This window comes from Anguilla anguilla, chromosome 4 (assembly GCF_013347855.1).
Source record: "Anguilla anguilla isolate fAngAng1 chromosome 4, fAngAng1.pri, whole genome shotgun sequence".
NCBI lineage: Eukaryota > Metazoa > Chordata > Actinopteri > Anguilliformes > Anguillidae > Anguilla > Anguilla anguilla.
In genome coordinates, this window is record NC_049204.1 from 56,206,418 (window position 1) to 56,219,878 (window position 13,461).

The 13,461-nt window shown below is 51.1% G+C and overlaps 1 protein-coding gene across 2 annotated transcripts in view; it reads left to right on the top strand.

Moving 5' to 3' along the window:
• agbl4 (ATP/GTP binding protein-like 4) overlaps positions 1-13,461 on the top strand; it is a 312,708-nt gene that overhangs the window by 216,866 nt on the left and 82,381 nt on the right. For both annotated transcript variants that reach the window (XM_035412247.1, XM_035412249.1), the window contains exon 6: positions 2,853-2,892. In XM_035412247.1, coding sequence (XP_035268138.1) covers positions 2,853-2,892 — 40 coding nt within the window. The remainder of the gene's footprint in view (positions 1-2,852; positions 2,893-13,461) is intronic.

The following is a 13,461-nucleotide window of genomic DNA, read 5'->3' on the forward strand; positions in this document are numbered from 1 at the left end:
TTTTGTTCAGACGCGGTGGAGATCAGACTGCCGCGAGGGGCGTCCTCTGGGGAGGCTGTTTGTTGATCTGGCGGGGTTCACCTGTGTGCGTAGCCAGACCTCTGCCCTCTGGTTTGTGATAGAAGTTTACTGTGGTGTTGTGTGCGTGCGTGCCTGCTCGTGTGTGCGTGCGTGTGCGATTAAAAGGCGGATTTCTCCGGATGTTTGTCCCCTGTGTGTGTGCGTGCGTACGTGTGTGTGTGCGCGTGTGTGTATTTCTGAGTAATATTAGCATTGTTCTGAATATCGGTTGATTCTTTTTGTGACACTATAAAAACAAGCCTTCAAAAGGAAGGAAAAATGGTTCTCTTTGAAGAGTCTCTTTAAAGAGTGTTTATACGTGTCTGAAGGTGGAGATAATGCTGCCTTTCAGCTCATCCACATCTGTCCACATTCTGTTCGGTGATGAATGCGTTTTTTTAGATTTCACGGACCCAAGCACGTTGCCACGAAACATGCAAAGGCAGCACAGAAGCGCTTTCCCCGGGCGGTGCGCACTCACTCATATCACGCAGCGCGTCGCCTCCAGCGTGCCCGGGCGGCAGGGTCGCTGACTCCAGCCTTCTGAGAGCGTTTCTGCGCGCCGTGCTTCCCGTCGGTCTCAGGCCGCGGGTCTGGCGGCTCATGCGTTCTCTGCCGTTCGGTGGCAGTGACCCGGCCCGCTGGTTCTGATCGCTCACCCGGCCTCTTCTCTTCCTGTGAGATCTCGCACGCTACAGACGTTTAAGCACAACGTCTACGGCACGAGTTTTCAAGCCCGCAACCCGCTTAATGATTTACCCCATAAGACATTCAACCAAATTTATGGCTGGAGATGAAATCAAAAGCAAATATCAATGTATTTACATAAGCCAGTGCCAGTTTTTGGCTTTATTAGTGTGGCCATCGGTTTTTTTCTTTCGTTCCTCGTGACAAGTTAAATTAGGTGAGCGGTGATCTGGGGACTGCCCCGAGCAGCCCTGTCTTTTTAAAAAGCCTCTCTTTGCATTCCAACCGGCAGAATTTAAAATGGCCACCAGAGGGTGCACCTAATGCCGGAATAATTAACTTCTCACTTTTTCTTACAGGAAATCAGGGAATATTGTCTTTTCAAAACAAAAAAATATTTTAACGCATGCAAGAGACTGTCATGGATAATATATGTAGTCACGCAGACCACAGGCTGGCAACAGAACATGCAAATTCCCGATGAAGTCATCTATATCATAAGGCAACTGCATCTTGAGTCATACCAGTGCAGGTTAGGTAATAGGTGACATCAATAAGGAAGAAAAACATGTACATAATTTAATGGAGCTTTCAATTACCATTTATCTTCTCTTTTTTTTGGTCCTGAGCTGTAGATCTGTAATGCCTGACTCATGTTTCATACATGTAGGAAAGGGGAACTCCTTCTTTCTCTCTCTTTGCAATGCGACGTTTTGCAGCTCACTCTAAAGGAGCAGCAGGTGGCCGCACGTCCGTGTACCGCGGTGAGCAAACAGCCTCAACAAGTGGTGCGCAGGGGGGCCTCTGCCTCTTACGCTGTCACAGTGACCTCTGCTGCTCAGTCAGGGTCTGTGAGCTGCCTCAGCCCGCACTTCCCCCACCTCTCCCTCTGCTTCCACGCGGCACTCTGAGATGGGTGAACGCACGGCCTTTCAGCCCGTCCAACTGGCACCTCGCTCCAGTTTGGGCTGCTCGTCTGTGCGCGTACAACTTAACTGCTGACAAATGTGCTAGCAGGTGTGCTTGCGTGATAGCGAGAGAACGTACTTTTAACTGAAAATGATGATTTACCATAATGAGGAAGAGGCTGTGTTTAACGCAGCAGGGTTGTGTGCCCAGTGTTTGCTTGAGTAAATATGGTAAAAAATAATGAAAAAACGTGGGGGGGGGGGGGGGGGGGGGGACTTAAGGACTGTTGGTGTTGGAGAGGGACACTCGAGATGCGTTCTGAAGATGGGTGTTTTTGTTTGAATCCTGCTGCATCGCAATGAAGTCAGCGCCAGGCTGTGATTGGACACTCATCAGCCATGATCCATGACCCGCCTGAAAGCAGCCTCCCAACAGCCCGGCCACTTACCAGCAAGTCAGACAATCAACTTTGAGAGAGAGGGAGAGAGAGAGAGAGAGAGAGAGAGTTAGAAAACACCGCACTGTGTGAATACATTAAAGGAAGAGGAAGAGAGAAGAGCGCCCCACACCGCCCCCCCCCTCCCCCCTTCACCCCCCCCCCCCCCCCCGGCAGTTATGCTGCGGAGCCTGATCTGGCGTCTGAGGGATACGCAGATCGAGGAGGGGAAGGTGTTGATTAATGTAGCACTCGGGGGCCCGCGGCTCTGGCGCCGGGTTAAAGAGAGGGGTGAGGTAGCGCTTCTTCTGCCCCCCACTCCAAACAGGAGACGTGAAGTGTAAAATTGGGCCGGCTCTCCAGCGCACTCCATCACAAAGTCTTTAGCCAAGCTGAACAAGCTGGGCATGTTCTCCGAAACTCGAGCGGCAAGGGAAAAAAGAAGGAAATAATGGGGAAGTGCATCAGAAGCAATTGTCGCCTCATGCAAGGACAGATAAATTAATGCGGGCTAATGTGTGGCTGAGAAACACACCCCAGTGTGTGAATGTCCCATTTTCTCCATGTGTATCCGTCAGTAAAACCAGATAACCATCCACATAGGCCCAAAGTCTACAATAAATTATATCAACTATTTTAATACTTTAGTACAACAATATATTGTTCCATTCAGAGAAAATGTGGCCAACCAAATGAAAGAAACAGCTTTAAAGAGCCCTTCTGAAGTGTTGCTGATGTCATCCTTCTTTTTGTTTTTCAGCAACAGCGACGCCTTGACCTCCTGACCATCACCAACCCCGGTGAGTACCCCGGTCTCTCCAGGGCGCGGTCGGCTGGACCCAGCTGCTGGAGAGCGTTACTCTTCCTCATCGCCTGGCATCGGTGGCCTGAACCCACATCCTTGCGCGGTCGGGTTGGTCAGCCTGAGGACCCGGGTTCGGGAAAGGGGGTCGCTCGAGGCCCGGCGCGGTTCCTACGGCGCTCACGGCGCATTAGCGCGCTAATTCCCCTGAACACCCGGCCGTTCTCGACGGTGTCGCCAAGAATATAAGAGTGGCTGTGTGTGGGGGGGTATTGTAATGTGGCCTCAGGGCTGGTGGGCGAACGGCGTTTTGGGCGATAAAGCATAGCGTGGCCGTGACGCCCGCCCGAGCGCCGGCGGGCCGGGGCGGAGGGGAACGCCGCGGAATCTTCTGGAAGCAGCTGGGTGGCGGCACCGGCGGCGGGGACGGTGTGGAGAAACAGATGGGCGAGCCAGGAAGGATGCCGCGCCCGTATGTTTAAAATATCCGGACGGTCGAATGTGCTTTGATTAAAGCCGTGTTTATGTGCAGCACGTTGGAGCCTCGCTAATTTCCCAGCTTTATTCGGCATCTGCTACCCCCCCCCCCCGAAAAAACCCGCGCAAGACAATCGCTGACCTTCACCAATTTCTCGAGAAGGCGGGGAGAGAGATTCGCGACGCTCGGCTAGCCTCTGCCGCTCCTCTTCCTCAGCCGTGTCTTCCTCGGCGGAGTCTCACGCTGATGTGATCAGCAGAAGAGCTGGGCGCGTCGCCTCGCCTGCGACAGGCGCAGAGGTCGTTTAACGCGCCGCGGCGCGAGCGATTTGCGTCTGTGCGCCCTCCTCGCGATTGGCCGCGGGCTCGCCCTGCGGAGCTGGGATGGGAGCGGCGCTGCTCGCTGCTCCCTGCGCGCTGCTCCCGGCCGGCTGAGCTCCCGCCCGGCTGAGCTCCCGCCCGGCTGAGCTCCCCCGCTCCGGGGCAAGGTCATTTCCTCCGGCTCGGGGAGAGCGGCCCGCGCTCTCAGATGTGTGGGCCTGATATGCAGGCTGCAGACGAGACACTCTCACCTCCCCCCTCCAGATTAAAGGCATGTTTATCAGGGCGTTTCTCCCCTGCTTGTGTGTGTGTGTGCGTGTGTGTGTGTGTGTGTGTGTGTGTGTGGATGTGCATGTGTGTGTGTGTGTGCGTCTGTATACGTGTGTGCGTGTGTGTGTGTGTACGTGTGTGTGCGTGTGTGTGTGTGTGTGTGTGTGTGGATGTGTGTGTGCGTGTGTATGTGCATGTGTGTGTGTGTGTGTGTGTGTGGATGTGCATGTGTGTGTGTGTGTGCATCTGTATACGTGTGTGTGTGTGTTTGTGTGCGTGTGTGTGTGTGTGCATGTGTGTGTGTGTGTGTGTGTGTGTGTGTATGTGCATGTGTGTGTGTGTGTATGTGTGTGTATGTGCGTGTGTGTCTGTATGTGTGTGTGTGTGTGCATGTGCGTGTGTGTGTGTATGTGTGTGTGTGTGCATGTGCGTGTGTGTGTGTATGTGTGTGCGTGTGCATGTGCGTGTGTGTCTGTATATGTGTGTGTGTGCATGTGCGTGTGTGTGTGTATATGTGTGTGCATGTGCGTGTGTGTCTGTATATGTGTGTATATGTGTGCGTGTGTGTGTGTATATGTGTGTGCATGTGCGTGTGTGTGTGTATATGTGTGTGCATGTGCGTGTGTGTGTGTATACGTGTGTGCATGTGCGTGTGTGTCTGTATATGTGTGTGTGTGCATGTGCGTGTGTGTGTGTATGTGTGTGCATGTGCGTGTGTGTGTGTATACGTGTGTGCATGTGCGTGTGTGTCTGTATATGTGTGTGTGTGCATGTGCGTGTGTGTGTGTATGTGTGTGCATGTGCGTGTGTGTCTGTATGTGTGTGTGTGTGCATGTGCGTGTGTATCTGTATATGTGTGTGTGTGCATGTGCGTGTGTGTCTGTATATGTGTGTGTGTGCATGTGCGTGTGTGTGTGTATATGTGTGTTTGCATGTGCGTGTGTGTGTGTATGTGTGTGCATGCCTGCACACGTGCGTGCAGAAGGTGTCCCGGCAGCACACAGATAAGCTCGCGCAGAGCCGGGCCCGGGCTCAGGGGTGTGTGCAGCCTGGCTCCTCAGGTGCTTGGGCGGGTGCTGGAGTGGTCCGCGGCGGCGTGGGAGTGGCAGAGCTGGGCAGAGCGGCGCGGTGGGGTCCTGGTGTCCGGGAGCTCTCATTAGCCCTGCTGTCTGAAGTGCGCTTCACCCACAGCCTCGCTGGCCCCCTCTTTAATTGGACACTTGAGCGGAGAGATGCGCATCTGGCTCTATTGAAGCCTGACATTTCAGACTGCTGACCTTTCTGGGCTCGGCACAGCTAAATAATGATTAGTCCTGGCCATTGTTCCACCACAATGGTACACAGACATACGGCAATGTTCACAGGAAAAAGGGCCAAAACTGTGTGTGTGCGTGCGTTCGTGTGTGTATGTGTGTGTGTAGGTTAGTGTGCATGTGTGCATGTGAGCCTGTGTGTGTCCCTATGTATTAAAAAAAAGTAAAATAAGCCATTTTGGGAGTAATCACAAGGAGAAGATTGGGTGCGGACATTCTTTTGAGAAGCTATTGTCGAACTATTGATTTGAATGCCCTTTTCATATCTCTGGACACCGTGCCGTATTGTGTTGATCTAAATTAACTGTGGTTCGCCGTGTTTAGTCCCTTTTCCCCCTTTACTTTGCCCATTACAGGGAAAAAAAAAAAGGTCAATTACATTCATGAGACTTGGATGGAAGTGGCGGGCCCGGAGAGGAGCGGTGTGAGATAATGGGCAACCTTCAGATCTCCTCTAATGACGCACCCATTCCTCTTCAGGCCTGGAGGCTCCGGGACTGGCGGGCTCGTGATTCTGGGTCTGCCGGGACCTGCGGGACGCGAGCCTCCCCCCAGCTTTATCTTTTGCTATCGCTCACTTTTCAACTTAAGCGTGCCCGCCCGTTTGTTCGGGAACAGTTGTGTCTCGGAGGGAGACTTCTGCGCTGCCCTTGCTCGCCTCTCACATAAACTCGGCGAGGGTTATGGCGGGTGAGATGCCGAGCGTTCTCTTCGTGTTTCTCGCCCGCATTGTGTTGCGGTCGTGAAACCGCCGCTGTGTGTTGTCAGGGTTACGGCGCGGGGCGAGCTGCTGTTGGGAGGGTCGGTGGCGGTTGGGATGGGAGGCCGCGTGGCGGGCGGTAGCTCGTGACAGTCTGGGCACGGCGTGGGTTCGCTTGGCTCCGGAGCTCAAGGTGTCCGTTCGAAGCCAGCCGCCGGTGAGCACGCTCGCTGGCCCGCTGTTTGTTTTTTCTGTTCTCTCCTCCTTCTGTCGTACGGGTGATCTGTTCATTCTCCGTCATTCACCAGCGGCGCGATGCGACAGAACAAGCCAAATATGAGAACAGTCAAAGAGCGTGCTACGGTCTCCTGGTGTAGCTAAACTCCTAGTGGAAGAGGTGCAGAATTTAAATACACATTTATCACTTCACTCGAAAACCAACCAATGCTGGCATTGATGCAGTGTCTTATCGCTGGTGCGCTTCTCTCCTGCTCTCTTACCCCTGTCCCCATTGGCTGCGCTGGTGAGCTGTCTTCCCCCCTCCTCTCTTACCCCTGTCCTCATTGGCTGTGCTAATGGACCATCTTCGCCCCTACTCTCTTACCCCCGTCCCCATTGGCTGCGCTGGAGTCGTCTTCGCTCCTGCTCTCTTACCCCTGTCCCCATTGGCTGCGCTGGTGAGCTGTCTTCCCCCCTCCTCTCTTACCCCTGTCCCCATTGGCTGCGCTAATGGACCGTCTTCCCCCCTACTCTCTTACCCCTGTCCCCATTGGCTGCGCTAATGGACCATCTTCGCCCCTACTCTCTTACCTCCGTCCCCATTGGCTGCGCTGGAGTAGTCTTCGCTCCTGCTCTCTTACCCCCCTCCCCATTGGCTGCGCTAATGGACCGTCTTCTCCCCTACTCTCCTACCCCTGTCCCCATTGGCTGCGCTGGAGTCGTCTTCGCCCCGTCCCCATTGGCTGCGCTCGACCTGCGCATCTGGCTTGCGTCTGCGGCCCGGCTGCTTTCCGCTCGGTCGGCCAGCGCGGACGCTACCTGCGCCGGGGAGACGTCCCTTTAATGGAGTGCAGGGACTTGGCTCTGAGCTCAGAGAGGGAGGGAGGGAGGGAGGGAGGGAGAGCGAGAGAGAAAGAGAGAGAGAGAGAGGGAGAGAGAGAGAGGACATTATTTATAAAACACTATCTGGGGTTTGTATAAACGAGCAGCTGTGAAAACAACACTTCCTATTATTACCCTAATTATATCCTTTCTCTGCAAATTTGCATATTTTATCTCCCTGCACTTCATTATTGGTGACTTTGTTATCATTGTAATGTAGGGGGAGAAAATCAAAAGCAGAGTGAGTGTGGGAAAAAGAAAAAAAGGAAGCGGCTCTGGCTCTCCTTCAGGGCGCTCTCTGTTGACTGTCTTCCAGGTGGTTTTAGAAACGCACACAGAGGCAGAGCTAAATAAGCACGCGCATGCTAATGAACCGAGAACAGCCGTGATAATTCAGCGCGCTCGGAAAACAGACGAGGTACAACGGGAAAGGTTTTTTTTCCCCGTAAAGTACGCGTAATTAAACTATTATTTTAAAATCTGTCTCTGGCCTACCCCGAAGCTTTTCGGCGACGCCCGGTGTAAACATTCTCCGCGTCGCAAAAATAATAATTTCACGCGCTCTTCACATAATCAACTACCTGTTTCGCATTTGGCAAGTGGTGGAAAAAATGAAGTAGATGCTAAATATAAATCCATTGAATGGTTAACCAATTACCATGAGCATATCAGTCTTAATCCAGAAAAATAAGATATATACATTCTAGCACAATTTTTATTAAATGACTCATAGCTTCAACAAAAAGGTGAAAAGGTAAAAACAACCTGCTTCAGAACACAGTGTCTGTGGTTTGATCTGGAGTGCACAATATGTTCATGTTGGGATATATGGTTTGGCAGCCCAACAAAAAGGACTTGTACAGTGTGTCCTCAGTGGCAGCATAGTAAAATGTTCAGTGTTAAATCAACTCTTACAGTGTACATACTGTATGATTGGACTGATTGGACTCATATGTAGTCTGTTAAAGTTGAATGAACACTGGACACTGTGTTGTGAGGTAACTCCTGGTTATCAGATTCTCTTCTGTTTGTGCCCTTTTCTCTCTCTCTCTCTCTCGAGTGAGTGGCTTAACCTGTAGTGGACTGCGCCCAGCCTTGTTTACCTTCTCGTGAAGCGAACTCGCCTATCTGAATGCGAAGGGGAGCGATCTGCATGCCTCCACACGAACATGCCAGTCACGGCAAGGCTGGCACGTCCCCTCGGCGCGGCTGCCTGCTCGCTCGCCCCGAGTCGGTCGAGCCGGCGCTCGTTCACTTCTCAAATCCGCCGTCTCTCCGCCTTTGTTCCGGACGCGCTTTGCTGCAGACCTTTTGTGCGCCGATTTTGTCTGATAGGAAATAAAATGGAAAGGCATTTCGCGACGAGACGGCGCTTCACAAAAAGGCCATTATTTCTCTGATTAAGAATCGACCGCGTCGCCGTTAAACAAATCCGAACCCTTGTTTGAGCAGGGCGTTTTTTGTAAAAGTCTGTTTTACAGAGAAACCGGGGACAGTTCTGTGGCTCCTTCCCACTTATCGTGTATTTCAGGGTCGAGCGGTGTTCTCCTACTCACTCACAACAGCCATTTTCATTTTTGCTTCGATTTTAAAATGACAATCTTCATATTTACAATTTACTGTACAATTCTTTCATTGGTATTCCATAAACTGTAAATATATTGTATTGGCCAAACACTAGAGGTACATTCATTCTGGGTTACACTGGTTTCTCTGTGGAAATGTTGGGTGATTTTTTCTGATTATATGAAATAAGCTTCATGCTTCATTTAAATGATTGTGAAGGTATTGATATCATGCTCAGGGAGCTGCCCTTTGCACTCTCTTTAATGATGTTTGTTGGCCAAAGTGCCTCTGTTGGCGGGATGAAGACTGGCATCCTCACAGACAGAATGGGGGGGGGGGGGTTCACATGACTGGCACAGGAGCCCGGCTCCCATTGGCCAGCTTGTCCTCTCCGCAGTCACAGCTACGCGGGCAGGGCACCCGTCACACAGCTGCTACTGATGCAGGCTCCCGTTCCCATCCCAGAGGCCCCCGAGGCCGTCAGCAGCCCCGTCAAGGGGGCCGAGACAGGCTGCTTTTCACAAGGACCCTGTCAGCCGTCGCGCTGTCTGCTGCGATGACCCGGCGTGGTCTCGGCCAGCTCGCCAGTCGTGTCATTGGTCTTTCAGCTCTACCTGTCTGATGGGTTCGATTGTCCCTTCCGATCAAACGCATTCCTGACCCCGGTCACTAAGCATTTTTTTAAGGTGCACTTTGTGAACAAAAGCTGCAGATCCCAGAACCGAATTAAATACTTTAGGACAGCTGAGTTTCTTTCGACAAAGAGTCCTGTTCTTGTTTAGCGTAATGAAGTAGTTTATGTTTTAGGCATGTAGAGACATTACATTACATTGCAGGTACTTAGCAGACGCTGTTATCCAGAGCAACTTACACAACTCTTACATAGCATTTACATTGCATCCATATATATAGCTGCATATATACTGAAGCAATGCAGGTTAAGTTGCTCAAGGGTACAATGGCAGTGTCCTATCCGGGAATCAAACCTGTGACCTTTAGGTTACTAGACCAGTTTCTTACCCATTATACTACACTGCCACCCACTAATAAGCAACTTGAAGTTTCTCCAACCATTTTTTTTTAACATAAATTAAGGAAAGGGAAAAAAAAAACTAATATTTACAGGGCTAAACCCTCGATCAATTTTAACAGGTCCATTTACGGCTAAGAAAAGGTGAACTTGCCCTGTTTCTAAAGCCTCAGCACTATTTCAGAGCAGCAACTGCAGAGCCAGGTCTTTTCAGTCTAATCCTCCGAACTAATACAGTTGGGAGAAATCATATTTGCAGAGGGGGAATATGTAATCTTGACCCACGGTGATCAATACAAAATGCCCTGGAGTAGGAGTGGCCCTTAATGAACCTGATTGAACGGCCCTGAAATATGATCGCTATTTCTGCGCTGGCCATTTGTTCTTTTAAGGAAAGATCGATGTCCCCCTGCCGTATCACTGAAAATACACAGCGGGGTGGCCGGGGGGGAGCGATGATACCTCTCTAAATATTTGATGAGCAAGTCACACAATATAGTTGCGGGTGCGCTTGCTGGCAGTTTGGAAGTCTGTCTTTGGGCAGAGCACATTAGTAATTCATGCCACTCCGCCTGTTTGGGGCCACTGTTCATTTCATGGGCTATCACTTTTTTATTGCCGACTGGGTACTTCATGGCTAATTAGTTATTTATGAAGTGCTAATTAAGAGACAAAATAAAGAAACTCAATTAAGATCGGCAGATGCAGTTTTGGAGATCGGCCTCCCCGTCGAAGAAAGTGATTACAGATTACCGCCTCGTGCCCTTGATCATGGGTATCGGTGCTCTTAAATACCCATCTTAGAAATGGCCGCCTTCGTCCCCCTCCCGTCACGAGTCTCTCCATCTTAAAACGCGCTTTGAAATGACTCTGCAGACAGCCTGCCTCCTCCCCTCCGCGCGCGCGCGTGCCTGGCAGGGGCATAACGGTCTGCCTCCTCCCCTCCGCGCGCGCGCGTGCCTGGCAGGGGCATAACGGTCTGCCTCCTCCCCTCCGCGCGCGCGCGTGCCTGGCAGGGGCAATGCCCCCCCGCATGACGGCCTGCTCTGGAGAGCGTCGGGCCGGCGCACACACCTGCGCCAGCGTCTGTCCGCCTTAGCGTTTGGCACAGGTGGCCTGTTTTGATTGGCCGCGGCTCCCGGCAACGCATCCCCTTTAAAATAACTCTTTATTTTACGGGGGTGGGGGGGGGGGAAAACCCCAACCTCCACAACGTCCGAGGCGCCAGAAGCTCAGTGAGCACGTCTCTCCTGCGCTTTTTTTTTTTTTTTTTTCGTTAGTTCCCGGGCACGGCGAAAATGACACGCGCCTCCCCAGCCGCTGCCCATCAGCGGTGTCATTACGGGCTTTTCTCCTTGTCTTTTTATTAATACGGGGTAATGTGTCAGCGATAAAGATAAATGAGAGAGGCGGTGTGTTGCTAATTGGTGGTGCATGATGTCTGGCTGCTGTGCCAGAGGCCCCGAAAGCTTTATAAAAGCACGTCCTGTTGCGGGCCCACAGTGCCCCATTGATGCCGGCGCTCACATGTCCGCATGTGCACAATGCGCTCTTTAACCGTCCCGTCTGGAGTTCGTTTCGCAGTCCTGTCAGGGCCCTGCGATTTATTGTCCTGTTTGAACCGTGTTTTTGAAGACACGCAGAATTTGCCGTTGTTTCTTATGCCGTGGCCTGCGTAACTGTCGCTCTGAACCACTGCGGCTCAATCCAGAATGCAAGCGAATAGGCTTCCTGCATTGTGTACCATTTTGTTTAGTGCCGGTCCCTGCAGTCACTTTGGTGCTCTACGTTAGCATCGATTCCATGAGGGATGCAGGGGGACGTGTTCGCCCCCATCCCCCAAACTCTGTCCCCCCACAATGTTACAAAAGCTTAAAAGCTAACATTCTGACCATTACTACTAATGGTGTTTTTGTTGGAGTCCACCTGTCGATCGGGCTGTCTGCCAACCACAAGAATGGAATGTTTGGTAAGTGTGCTTGGCGGTAGAGTGTGTGATTGGCTGGGCACCTGAGACGTGGAACTGCACCCAGGAAGTCAGCTTCACAAGGTCAAGGATAGCACCCATTGTCCTCAACATATATCTCATGGTGCTGCTTTCTGCCCTGCATCCCCCCCAATGTCCAGCAGAACCTGACACTCGCGGTACCGTATGTGCATGAGGCAATAGCTTGGAAAAACGCAGGGTAAATGCTGGCTGCTGAAGGCAGGTGGCACATCGGTACACAAGCTTGAGGAATCCAGCTGCCATTTTGGGCCGGGCCAGAAAGGGGCATGAGCGCACGGTTGGCTATCGACCCCAAGATTAGATCAGATTTGCGGTAATCCTCCCCTTGGGTGTGGGAAGCTGCTGCTGCTGGACACTCCCCCAGGGCTCTGGAGCTCCGCCTCTGCTAGCTCCCCCCCCTCCCCCCCTTCACAGCACCTCCTTCAGCACTTGTGTTTTTTTTCTTTTTCCTCATACAAAGTTAGTCCTGGTGGTTCTCTCTGGCTCTGCCGCAGTCCCTCTGGTCTTGGCTCCAGGACACTCCGTGTTTGTGATTGTTCTGAGCTGTGCGCTCTTGGTGTAATGGCCAATCAGAGCTGTGCAGTGAGGCTGCGTAGTGTGGGCTCAGACCAGACACTGTGCAGTGAGTCTGTGTAGTGTGGGTTAAGATCAGACACTGCAGTGAGTCTGTGTAGTGTGGGCTAAGATCAGACACTGTGCAGTGTGTCTGTGTAGTGTGGGTTAAGATCAGACGCTGTGCAGTGAGTCTGTGTAGTGTGGGTTAAGATCAGACGCTGTGCAGTGAGTCTGTGTAGTGTGGGTTAAGATCAGAGGCTGTATAGTGAGTCTGTGTCCTTGTAGTGTGGGTTCAGACCAGACGCTGTGCAGTGAGTCTGTGTCCTTGTAGTGTGGGTTCAGACCACTGTTTTGGCTGAGACTGCCACAGCAACAGGCAGCTTGTCACAGGCGGACAGAGTGGCGTGAACGGAAACAAATAATCACCCCCTACTGACAGACACCAATGTGAGGAGCTGACTGGCTGCAGCACGTTCATGCTCTGTTAATTAATCTGCTTCTACACCTCTGGCAAGTCTGCCGACAGATCAAGTTGTTATTCTGTTAGATTTTTTTGCTTGTTGCTTTATTTTGTTTTTAATGTTTTTTGACTATGATGGTGGGCACCAGGTGAGATTTCTGTTCACAGAGCTGGTGTTGCGTTGGGGTGGATTTGTTCATTAATAAATACATGGCTCTTCCTCCACATTCCCGATTGTTTCTGATAATTTTATAGCCATGAGGCAGACCATAAATCACCTGAGGATCGTCCTGTATCTCATAGCGCTATATCGCTGCTATCGTATGATATGACTAATGTTTTGCCTTTGGTTTGTTATGAGTGCATTGCTTGTGTCCTCTCACACAGTGTTTTTTTTTTTTTTTTTTTTTTTTTTTTTAATCTCTATTAACAATTCAATTGCTTTTGCTGCAGGAGGTGAGAACTCCAAAATCCCCATTATCTCATAATGTTTGGTAAAATGGTTTGATTATAAAAAGATAAAAACAAAAAATGGAATACATAGTGGTCATTTCATGTTCCATCAGCTAAAATTGCCTGCAGTCAGAGAGCCAGTGTGTGGGGGGAAAAAAACAAACATTAACGCTATGAAAATTATTATGTCTTCCATATAGCAAAATCATTATGGTGCACATATAATTTCATGCCTCACACGTTCATGATTTTAAATATCTAAACAATTATAGGATTAAAAACTCAAGCGGTTTCACTTCCATAACCAGCTTTT